Genomic DNA, 12,879 nt, shown 5'->3' with positions numbered 1-12,879 from the left:
GAGAAAAGGGAACCCTCTTGCACTGTTGGTGGGAATGCAAACTAGTACAGCCACTATGGAGAACAGTGTGGAGATTCCTTAAAAAACTAGAAATAGAACTGCCTTATGATCCAGCAATCCCACTGCTGGGCATACACACTGAGGAAACCAGAAGGGAAAGAGACACGTGTACCCCAATGTTCATCGCACACTGTTTATAATAGCCAGGACATGGAAGCAACCTAGATGTCCATCAGCATATGAATGGATAAGAAAGCTATGGTACATACACACAATGGAGTATTACTCAGCCATTAAAAAGAATACATTTGAATCAGTTCTAATGAGGTGGATGAAACTGGAGCCTATTATACAGAGTGAAGTAAGCCAGAAAGAAAAACACCAATACAGTATACTAACGCATATATATGGAATTTAGAAAGATGGTAACAATAACCCTGTCTACGAGACAGCAAAAGAGAGACTGATGTATAGAACAGTCTTATGGACTCTGTGGGAGAGGGAGAGGGTGGGAAGATCTGGGAGAATGACATTGAAACATGTATAATGTCATGTATGAAATGAGTCACCAGTCCAGGTTTGATGCACGATGCTGGATGCTTGGGGCTGGTGCACTGGGATGACCCAGAGGGATGGTATGGGGAGGGAGAAGGGAGGAGGGTTCAGGATGGGGAACACATGTATACCTGTGGCAGATTCACTTCAATATTTGGCAAAACCAATAAACTAAGTAAAAAAAAAACAGAAAAGAAAAATTTTCAATAGGTTTAAAATTGCATTTTCTATGACTTGGTTTCTTTAGATTCTAAGCATTGTAGGCAAAACTAGATTAAGTATAGCCAATGCAAGGTCAAGATCTTCAGGCACAAAAAATCCATTAATGTTCTAATACTTTCAGAAGATGAATCTAATGTCAGATGAAAGCTGTCTCCAGAATATATGGTTAAGTATGTTCTGGGTATAATTTGTTTTGGCAAACAGTGTAGAAATTCATATGAAACTCTACTGAACTAACAGCAAATTGCCCACCTAGAAAAAAATAAATTTTTAATAGCTTCAAAAGAATTCTAAAGGATGACAATCCTTGGAAAATAAATAAAACATGGATGAGTTAGAAATTGTAGTTCTGGGCTGTTATTTAGTTGCTAAGTCATGTCCAACTCTTTTGCGAGCCCATGGACTGTAGCCCATCAGGCTCCTCTGTCCATGAGATTCTCCAGGCAAGAATACTGGAATGGGTTGCCATTTTCTTCTGCAGGGCATCTTCCCAATCCAGGGATCGAACCTGTGTCTCCTGCACTTAGATACCACCTGAAATAGCAAAGTTAAATTTCTACATCTACATGTTTTATAGTGAAAGAAACAGAACAAAATTTTATTAAAAGTATTAATAAATCTAAATTGCAATTATTAATGAAGTATTAGAATGTAAAAAACGTTTTCGGCTTTGAGTTATCTTTTAGTAGCTCTAATTCCTTTCCTCTATTGGACAGTTTTCTTATTCTGGATCTCCAAAAAATCAGTGCCAATAAGATAAAGTTTTCCTAAAGCACCCTTCATTTTTATGAACCCCTAAGTGCCAAATTTCACTCACTGTATACTGGGAAAACCTATCACTTTGTCCACTGAATCTCCTTAGTGATAGATTGTGAGGAAAACATTTTTGCATGCCACTTTCACACATGGCTTCAGAAAATTTTCAATTCAGTGCAGTCACTCAGTCATGTCATAAGTATATGACTTTTAAGTACATGATTTACTTGAATTTAATAGATATTAATGCATTTTACATTACTGGGGCAAGAGCAAGGAAATTTCTAGACAGTTTAACTCTAAAATAATTGGTCTGCATAGTTTTAAAGTAGTTCATAACAACAGAAGAGCTATTTCACAACATGTAAGACATGTTTTGTCATTTAAAAATGTATCCAGAGTAACTATAGTAAGGGCTACTCGGCAGTCTTCTAGATTAGCTTCAATATTACTGATGGGGGAAGAACAGTGTTTGGGAAAATATTTGAGAAAACAAACCTTGAAGGAAGAGAGAAAAGCTTATTATTCATCAAAGTCTGATAACCTTTACTTAATGTGTTACTCTGTACTGTAGAGAATATACAGCATGTATTCTCTGAATATTTGCAAATAATACCCTTTTAATTTTTATGCAAACCAAACAATAATAATAAAATAAAATTGTACAAAGTACTATTGTAAAATTGTAAAATAAATGTAAAATTGTAAAATAAAATTATACAATGGTTGCATAACTCCATACTAAAAACCACTGAATTATTTAAACTATTATCCAAAGAAATGACATTGAGTGGTATTTAACCATTTAAATCACAACACATTCAGTTCAGTTCAGTTGCTCAGTCGTGTCTGACTCTTTGCGACCCCAAGACTGCAGCACACCAGGCTTCCCTGTCCATCACCAACTCCTGGAGCTTGCTCAAACTCATGTTCATCGAGTCAGTGATGCCATCCAACCATCTCATCTTCTGTTGTCCCCTTCTCCTCCTGCCCTCAATCTTGCCCAGCATCAGGGTCTTTTCCAATGAGTCAGTTCCTCGAAGCAGGTGGACGAAGGATTGGAGCTTCAGCTTCAGCATCAGTCCTTCCAATGAATATTCAGGACCGATTTCCTTTAGGATTGACTGGTTGAATCTCCTTGCTATCCAAGGGACTCTCAAGAGTCTTCTCCAACACCACAGTTCAAAAGCATCAATTCTTTGGTGCTCAGCTTTCTTTATGGTCCAACTCTCACATCCATATATGACTACTGGAAAAAACCATAGCTTTGACTAGATGGTCTTTTGTCAGCAGAAAATTGTAAACACGTGCAAACTCTCACATTGCCTAATTCTTTCTCACCAAACCAACTATGATATAGATAAAATGGAGTAACTTTCATTAATTTTCCTACAAATGAAAGAGTGATAGGTTGCAAATTATACATGATTTTCAATTACAAGTAAGCTAGACAGAAGTATCTACATTATTCAAAGTTGAGGAATGGTTATGGATATTTCTCTCTATGTTAGAAGCTACATGCCGTTTTGTTTTGTTTGTTTTTTTTTTTCTTTGCTCTCTCCTTCAAGATCGCATCTCATCCTGGGACTTCCCCAGTGGTCCAGGGACTAGGACTCCATGCACTCAATGCAGGGGGCCCAAGTTCAATCCCTGGGCAGGGAACCAGATCCCACATGCTGCAACTAAGAGTCTGCACACTGCAACTAAGGATTCCATATGCCCCAACTAAACAACCCAAGTGCTACAACCAAGACCAGTGCAGCCAAATAAAAAATATTAAAAAAAAAAAAAAAGATCTCATCTGATCCTACCATCACCACTCCAATTCACAGACCCTCAGTCTTTTGAATCCATCTCTCAACATCTAGCTGTGGCATCTCCTCCATGGAGCTTCTCCAGATTGCTCAGGCACCATGATTTTAAAAGCTTATGTGCTTCTCTGGTGGTTCAAACGGTAGAGTCTGCCTGCAATGCTGGAGACCCGGGTTTGATCCATGGGTCAGAAAGACCCCCTGGAGAAGGAAATGGCAACCTGCTCCAGTATTCTTGCCTGGAGAATCCTATAGACAGAGGAGCCTGGCGGGCTACGGTCCATGGGACAGTAAAGAGTTGGACATGACTGAGCAACTTCACTTTCACTTTTCACTGCTTATGTCACCAGCCTGTGTCTGGGTGGCATTACTACAGCAACAGTGAAGCTTTCTATCGACCACTTGTCATGGATGCTGCTCAGGTACTGAATGGTGAACTGGATTAGATCTCCTGAGAACCTGATTGTCATTTTTTTTATACTTATACTTGCAACTAGATCAAGGACTTCTTTTTTAATTTTTAAAAAAATATTTATTTACTTGGCTGCATTGGTCTTAGTTGTGGCACGTGGGATCTTTGTAGCATCATGAGGGATCTTTTGTTGTGGTGCATGGACTCTCTAGTTGTGGCACGCAGACTCCATAGTTGCAGTGCTCAGGCTTAGTTGCTCTGTGGCTTGTGGGCTCTTTAGTTCCTCAGCCAGGGACTGAACCCAAGTCCCCTGCATTGGTAGGCGAATTCTTAACCACTGGACCACCAGGGAAGTCCCCAAGACCATGGACTTCTTTTAACAGTTGTCGCATGCTATTTATCCTCTTCATATCCCTACAGTGGCCATTTAATAACCTTTATTATTTACATGAGGGTTATGAAATTTTATCTACTACAGTTATCCTAGTGGACTATAAGACTGGTTGCATCCACTCGTGTAGAAGGAAAAGATCTCCCCTGATTTGAGAATTCATTTTTTAGTTATCTTAGTAAAAGGCCTACATCTGAAACTGGAAATGGAAACCAGGAAAGTCAAGACTGGGCACCCTTGATTTTAATGGTAGCAGGGCCAGGAAGACAGCTCCCTGGGGGTGATGGCCAATGGCATCATTATAAGGCGACTATCAAAGGAGGAAAAGGAGGGAAACTGGCTAGGTGCCATTACAGCTACAGGGCAAATGGACCCAGGGTCAGAAGGCAGCAGTCTGTAAGCTTTGAAAACAAATGTTTTGACATCCTCCAAATTTCCCTTTTGTTTTCTACGTGTATTAGGTGAAGTTGTTTTGAAAATCCAGTCTTCTTCAGCTCTGTCATGAAAAACGAATGAAAGGTTTTGCCTTCACCTGAGCAACAGGGGGCCAGAAAAGAGGGCCAGGGGGCAACACACAAGCACGTTAAACAAACCTTATGGGGGACTTCCCTGACGGCCCGGTGGTCGGGACTCCGCACTTCCAAAGCAGAGGACCCTGGTTGGAGATCTAAGAGTCCACACGCTGCGAGGCACGGCCAAAAATAATGATTAAAAAAAGAGAGAGGGAGAGAAGCCTTACGGAATGGAGAAATTTGGAAGAAGAATAGCATCCATCTGGTCTGTTCTAAATCCTGGAAGGTCAAGAGCGTGTTTTACCAAGGATGGCAGCATTTTAAAACAAACATTGCATTATTTTGAATGAGTTCCATTTCTCACACGAAGACACAAAAAGACTCTTGAGAAAAATTAAAACAGTATTATTTGCAAAAATTCAGAGAATACATGCTACATACCTCTGCAGTACAGAGTAACACATTATTGAGTCAAGATTATCAAACTTTTATGAATAATAAGCTTTTCGCCCTTCCCCCGAGGTTTGTCTTCTCAAACGTTTTCCCAAACACTACTCTTCCACCATAAGTAGTGCTGAATCTGGTCTAGAACACTGTCAAGCAGTCCTTACTATAGTTACTCTGGATATGCTTTTCTTTTTGATAGATAAATTGATTGATTGATCTCTAGTTGTGGCGTGTGGGCTCCAGAGTGTGGGCTCAGTAATTGCAGCCCAAGGTAGGGCTTAGCTGCCCTTCAGCATGTGGTATGTTCCCAGATCAGGGATGGAACCTATGTCCCCTGCATTGGCAGGTGGATTCTTAACTACTAGACCACCAGGGAAGTCCTGGATATACTTTTTAAATGATAAAACATGTCTTACATGTTGTGAAATAGCTCTTCTGTTATATGAACTACTTTTAAAACTTTACGAAAAACCAATTATTTTAGAATTAAACTCTCTAGAAATGTCCTTACTCTTGCCCCAATAATGTAAAATATATTAATATCTGTTAGATTCAAATAACTCATATACTTAAAAGCCATATATTTATGACATATAAATTTAAATTACAAGTTATATAAATTATATGCTTAAATATTTTGGCAAACAAGCTTAAATTAATCTTATATATAAAGTCTCAAGATAAATTTTAACATTGCAATGTTCAACATCTTTAAATTTGTGAAACACTCCATTGGAAACAACAGAATAATGATGCAATTCTTGGGTGAAAATTGCTAAAACTTCTTAAAATAATCCATTTTTAAATCCATTTTTAATTTTTAAATCCACTGACTTTGAAGATAGAAATGAAAAACTGGATTGAATTTCTCATGTCAACCTTAAAAATTACCTATAAAGACTTACGTTAAAGCAGTAATTTAAAAAATATATATCATCAGTGTGAATTTTGGGATAAATATTTTCCCTGAAACTTTATGGAATTGAGTTCTTTCTTCCAGAAGAAAACTTATTAATTTTTTTTTTCAGAAACTTCATTCAATATATTTCTTTCTAAAAACAAATATTTTGTATATTTCATATATCTAGGAAATGGGATATTTAACCAAGTGAATATACTAAAAACTAAAAAACATTAACCAAAAAAAAGAAAAACAAAACCTTAAAAACTATAAAAAGAGAAAACATCAGTAAAATATACTCTATTCAGGACCACTGAAGATACACTATTTTTTAATATATAAAATGTACTTGCAGAGCCTTCATGTTAGCATAACAATAAATTATTATACAATATTTGGGGGGGTAATCTGTTTATTCAAACTTTCTGATTGAATGTGGTATAAACAAAAATTTACTGTAAGGACTATTTTTGGTATAAAAAATAATCTGATCCAAAAGTGTTTAGGAGACAACCTGAGATTTTAGAAGAGATGTATACCATCAAAATGGGGGTTTTCTACATTAACTGGCAATAAAATATTAGACCAGAAATAGTAATGATTATAAAATGCCACTTTGCCATTATCACTGATATTAACCAAGGTAGTAGAGGAGTCAAGTGGAGTAGGAAATGGCAACCCACTCCAGTATTCTTGCCTGGAAACTTCCACGGAGAAAGGAGCCTGGCAGGCTACAGTCCATGGGGTCGCAAAGAGTGGACACAACTGAACACCACCACCATTAGAGAGGTGGAAATATTAGAGAATTAATAGCTCCAGATTAGAATGGGGGGAAAAAGGATATGTGGATAAAATGGAAAGTTATCATTGCTAATTAAAAAGCAGTCAGGTCTATAGGAAAGTAAATCTTCAAAAGGGAGCACGTAACTGGTAAGCAGAGTATTTTATCTGCAGGCAATTCACTGTGCTTACTTAAGGGGACAAAATGAGTCCCTTTAAGGGAGTTCTTGACTTGTCATTTCTCTGAGGGCTTTTCAACTTCATTTGTCCCCTTGATACGACGGAAAGTAAAAGCTGATTTGAAGGTGCCATCACCTTCCTGTTGAGAAAAACAGAGGAAGGTGGCCCACAGAAAACCACAGAGTCCAGTGTAAGCTGTTCGCCAGCGAATGGGAATGAGGCTGAAGTTGATCAGCTGTAACAGAGAGAACATATCTGTAAGTGCTCCGTATAAACCAAACCCACAAATTAGCATTCTCAGTAGTTTGAAACTCACCTGTACAAAAGGCCAGTACATCAGACCACTCTGGAATAAAGGAAAACTTTATTAGGATGCTTTTAAATTGCACAAACTAATCAGACAGTTTGTTCTATAAAGCATTAAAAAAAAACAGACAACAAAATAAATAAATAAAAACAAACATGAAACAATGGTTTAAAAAAGAAATACCAGACAGGAAGAATGTGGAGGTGGGAGTATATTTCAGACTAAGCAGATTAAATTAGATTACTTATGGTCTCTCGAGTGGAAGAGGGTGGGAAGTTGTACAGAAAGCTGTTAGGCACAGGCATAAAGATTGTTATTAGTTATAGTCATCTAGACTATAGAAAAGTCTACCTGAATGAGGACCAATTCTGGAAGACAACTACTTTCAAATCATTGTTAACAACATATATTTATATATTGCAGTTTTCCTGTTTGCTCACGCAAATGATTCAGGGAAATACTGATAAAACACAGGATCATCAATGAATTTTTGAAACTATAGACCAAACCTACTTTATGGTGATTTTCTAATAATGTATTCTAGCTACTTCATGCTAGAGAATAAGTTTAGCTTTTAAGATAGATTTATTTTAACAGGCTTTAACCTGTTGGTTGGGGTTTCCCAGGTAATAGTGGTAAAGAATCCGCCTTCCAACGTAGGAAAGACAGGTTTGATCCCTGAGTTGGGAAGATTCCTTCAGAAGGAAAAGGCAACCCACTCCAGTATTCTTGCCTGGGAAATCCCATGGACAGAGGAGGCCGGTGGGCTACAGTCCATGGAGTGGCAAAACAGTCAGACATGACTTAGCGGTTAAACAACTACTGAGTACAAGAGGTGACTTGTTTCGAGCCCTGAGAAACATTTTCCTTTTCTGTAAATACCGTTGTGATATTAAGAAGGTTCATTTCACGGGGACCCAGCAGAATGCATACCTGGAAACATCAGCTCTAAAAGTGGCAATGATTCCATTAAGCCACTCACATTCTACAATTCCTATTTTTCAATAACCTCTTTGACTCCAAAAATCACTGTAATCACTAACAAGAATAAATACAAGAATGGCAGAAATCATTGTGAGCATTGAATAAAATTCAGAGACACATATAGACATTCTTAAAGCTTCTCCTTTAACCGTTACAAGAAATTTAAGATCTGTCAAAACACTGTATCCTTGTGTCAACCATCTGGAGCCCTAATTTAAGAATATTTTTATTTAAATGTATTTTATGTTAAAAAAGGGTTTCCCTGGTGGCTCAGAGGTTAAAGCATCTGCCTGCAATGCAGGAGACCTGGGTTCGATCCCTGGGTCGGGAAGATCCCCTGGAGAAGGGAATGGCAACCCACTCCAGTATTCTTGCCTGGAGAATCGCATGGACAGAGGAGCCTGGTGGGCTACAGTCCATGGGGTCGCAAAGAGTCAGACAGGACTGAGTGACTTTACTTTCACTTTCACTTTATGTTAAAAAGATACAAAAAAGGACTTCCCTGGTGGTCCAGTGGTTAAGAATCTGCCTTCCAGTTCAGGGAGGAAGTTTCAGTCCCTAATGGGGAACTAAAATCTCACATGCCTCGAGGCAACTAAGCTTGCAAACCACAGAGAAAGATCCCCTGTGGAAACTAAGACCCGACACAGCCAAATAAATAAATAAATATTAAAAAAAAAAAAAGATACAGAAAGATCATGGTTGTCTTTTTCAAAAGTCTGTCTTACCTTATACGTATTCCAGAATTTCTGTCTCATGTCCAGAAATATGTCATCCTTTCCTTCGAGAATACTCATACCTATTTTTAATAAGATTCAATAGGAAGAATACTGTGTAACAGTTCACATTCAAGTTTTCTATTCCAATATCACTCACTCAGTATGTCCCATCTGACCCAACAGTGAAAACAGAAGACAATCTGCATTCTAAAACTGGGTACATTTTAAAGTGATGATTAATATGAAGTGATAATAGCAGGGTATGAGGTTATAGCAGAATTATTTAGGAAAAAAAACTGTAAGAGAATTCACAAAAACCTCAATATAATCATAGTGGGACTATTAGTGACATTTTCCTCTCCTTTCAAAAGATTTTTTGAAATTCTTAAATTTTTTAAAATTAATTTCTTCCTTTTACAGAAAGGCTGCCAGACCCTGGGTGTTCTAGCAACTTCAGATTTCCCATCTAAAGAGGCTTTCGAATTGGAATTTGAAAGCGGCACATCAATTCAGTGCTCCTAAAAACATGTGGAAAACTCTGATGTTCAGCAACCCTGAAAAGGAAGTCTGGGGAAAAGAATAAAACCCTCTTATTTTAGGAAGGATGTAAACATAAGAGTGCTTTTAAAATTCTCCCCCAACTCTGATTGGGAGGAAGGGGAAATAAAGTATTTTAAGTCAATTGCGGGGGATTCTTAGAACAGGACTTACAAGAAAACTGAGCCCAATATTGGTAATACCATACTCAACTTACACGGCAGTAACTAAGGCCTAAGCATTTTATGTCCTTTCTTTCATAACCCTGGGCTGAGGATGGTCAAGTTACAAAGGAGGAAAAGCGCTCAGGGAGCAACCCAGGTGTGGATTCTGAACCAGATCTCATAATCATAGATATTCTAGCTTCTAAGGGAGGCCCAGCACAAAGGATCATCTAAGACAGGCAATTTCCAAGTCTAAAGAGCCTTGAACAGACATCCAACCTACCCCTCTCCTACCTCCCCGACTTCATGTTTACAGAAATCTGTGCCTTATCCCCGGGAGTGACGTCCAGGCCAGGTCATCACTCCCGGGGATAAGGCACAGATTTCTGATAAACCAGGCAGCTCCTGCTCTCAGGTCCTCTAGGCCCTGACCTCACGGACCCTGTCAACCGTGTGGTTGGCACTGTATCAGGAATGATTCCTGTGCAATTTGTGAGCGACTCTGGTCCTCAAAATGAGATCCATGGGGCGGTGTAAGTTCCTTCAAAGTGGTAACTTGATCACTTCGACCCGTTTAGAAGAAAGTACCAACAGGCACTGACATGACCCCTTGGGGGGAATCTGTGATTCCCCAATGCCAAGGCCAGGCCCAGGATTCTTGAATTTTCTTAATGGATGGGTGCCCCTCCCATGCTCACTCCTTTCCAGGTGATAGAAAACGCTATGAAGATGAAGGCCACAGAGCCCTCTCCACTGTTTTAGAATTTTAGGGCGCTAAGGAAGGTTCCCAAAGGTAGGCCCTCAGGCTCCTCGGTGCGCTTTCTGAAGAGGGGGGCTCCCTGCACCCTCACAGGTACAGAATCCTCTCATAACAGGGGTCCAAGGTCTTCTCACATTATCTGTGGGTTTTGAAGTGGGAGTGGGACTCCCTTCAGGTAAACCTTGTTACAAAAGCAGGAGAATGGCCCTGAGCACACATTCTGGGGGGAAACAGGTGGGACCAGGAGGTTCAGATGGTAAAGAATCTGCCTGCAATACAGGAGACCTGGGTTCGATCCCTGCGTTTGGACAGATCCCCTGGAGAAGGAATTGGCAACCCACTCCAATATTCTTGCCTGGAGAATCCCATGGACAGAAGAGCCTGGGGAGGCTACAGTGCATGGGGTCACAAAGAGTCGGGACACGACTGAGAACACTTAGGTAGGACCTCAGATTCCCCTGTCTCTGCCCCGACCATCCTGAATCCCCTCACATTTTGTTTTCGTGTTGGGAAGGCTTATCCCTCCAGTGGAAACGAGGCCCCCAGCCCCAGGCGTGAATTTTCCCAGGAGCAGGACCGCCTGCCCCCAACCCTACCCCGGACCGTCCCACCCCCCGCCCCACCCGCCGCCCCACAACCTAGTCACAGGGGTCGCAGCGGCAATGCTAACGAGCTGGGGGTCTCCTTGATATTCCCGTGGATCTTTTTTTTTTTTTTTTTTTCAGGGGAAAAATGGATCTCCATTCCTGCCTCCCCCAGTTCCGGTCTACGTACACCCCAGGGCCCCCTGAAACTTCTAGCCCCAGACTATTTGCAACCTCAGCGTCCCAAATGCGCCTCTCGCGCCCTAATCCCAGGCCTCTCCAGCAACCACGCTTCAATTTCTTTCCCCTCAATCCCCTTAATCCACGGTCCCCAGACTTCCCGGTCCTCACACCTCGATCTCCCGCTCTCGCCCCGACCCTCCCAGTCTCCTAACCCTTGGCCCCCACGGGAGGGTTTCCAGCCCCGGCCCCGTCCCCACAGAGCCCCAGGATCCTGCTCCGTCCCAGCCCCAGGAAGCCCCTGCCTCCAGTCCCCCAATTCCAGATCCGAGCCCGTCCCCCAGCTCCGCCTCCAGGTCCCCGCCCGTCTCCTCACCCGCGTAGAAGGTAGAGACGTACACCGGCCCGCCCAGAGCCTGGTCGCACAGCACCTTGGCCAGGATGGTTCGCGGCGCGCGCCCAGGCAGCGCGCGCTCCAGCAGGCTCAGCCACACATAGTTTAAGTTCGCGTGGAAGGCCACGGCCACGGTAGCCACGTGCCGCGTATGTTGCCAGTCGGCCGGGCCGCCCCGCAGCACCTGCTGCAGCGCGTCGCCGCCCGAGAAGAACCCGGCGTAAAGCAGTACGTTCGCTGGCCAAGGGTAACGCCCGGCGGCGCGCGTGAGTGCCTGCCACCAGCTCACCATGCCGGTTCCCAGGGCGCCCCACGAACGCAGGCCGCTGGCTCCTCGGCCTCCGCCCTCCGCCCGGGCAGCCGGCGCGCCGCCTCCAGCCACTTGCACCTACCTCCTTCCGATGCTCGAAGGCGATTGGGCGCCCCGCGCACACCCAACCCCCGCCGGCCAATCCCGTGGCCTCTAGCGATCCTGGGGCTGAGCTTTTGATGTGCGGTGGGTCCGCAAATGCTTGATCCCCTTGCAAGAAATGCCCAGAACAGGGAAATCTATTCGGACGGTAGACTAGTCAGGGGCTGGGCGATGGCGCGGGGCGGTGGGGGTGGGAAGTGACTGCTAACCGGGTGTGGGGTTCTTCTGTGGCGTGATGAAATATCTAGTAATTAGGTAATGGTAGCGATTGCATGGTAACGAAAACCTTTGAATAAATTGTGAACTGTGTGGTATGTGAATTATACCTCAAAAACAAACCAAAAAAACAAAAAAAGTTTAAAAAAGGAAAAACTTTTTCAGAAAAAAAAGTTTTCGAAAAAACTTTTTTGGAAAAAAAAGTTTTGGAAAAAACTTTTTTTTAAAAAAATGGGCATACCAAAACTCGATTACCAAGGTGGCGGTGTATTTTAAATGTTTTTACATGCAAGAGATTCACAGTTTCAACACATACAGTGCACTGACTATGTACCAGTCTTTGGAGACAATGTCAGAAATTAGCCTCTGAGGCCTTTTCTGAATGTGAGGTCGATTCAATCCTCTTCAGATTCCTCAATGAATATTACCTCAATTAATATTCCTCAATGAATATTACCTCCCAAAAGATACGCTGAGTTCCCAGAAGCAGGGGGTCATTGGAAACCCAAACAGCAGGTGTAACCTCTGACCTCATGGAAGTCACTTTGTCTTTGCTTCTTTTTCTCCATTTTTCCTTCCTCCGTGGTCACATCCAATTCCATTCTCATTTTCTTTCTCTCTTCTGTTTACCCTATTTCGGTTAATTATTAATTTT

At 41.7% G+C, this 12,879-nt stretch overlaps 1 protein-coding gene across 1 annotated transcript; it reads right to left on the bottom strand.

Moving 5' to 3' along the window:
* Window positions 1–1,737: 1,737 nt before the first annotated feature.
* MPV17L (MPV17 mitochondrial inner membrane protein like) lies at window positions 1,738–12,177 on the bottom strand. The gene is made up of 4 exons (XM_061401198.1): window positions 11,579–12,177; window positions 8,987–9,057; window positions 7,284–7,313; window positions 1,738–7,202 (listed from the first exon to the last, which is right to left on the bottom strand). The coding sequence occupies exons 1-4, from the start codon at window positions 11,886–11,888 to the stop codon at window positions 7,023–7,025; spliced, it is 591 nt and encodes a 196-aa protein (XP_061257182.1). The 5' UTR covers window positions 11,889–12,177; the 3' UTR covers window positions 1,738–7,022.
* Between the last annotated feature and the right edge of the window lie 702 nt (window positions 12,178–12,879).

Source organism: Bos javanicus, chromosome 25, assembly GCF_032452875.1.
Source record: "Bos javanicus breed banteng chromosome 25, ARS-OSU_banteng_1.0, whole genome shotgun sequence".
NCBI lineage: Eukaryota > Metazoa > Chordata > Mammalia > Artiodactyla > Bovidae > Bos > Bos javanicus.
Note: the sequence above shows the minus strand (reverse complement) of the source record. Positions and strands in the feature narration are given on the sequence as shown.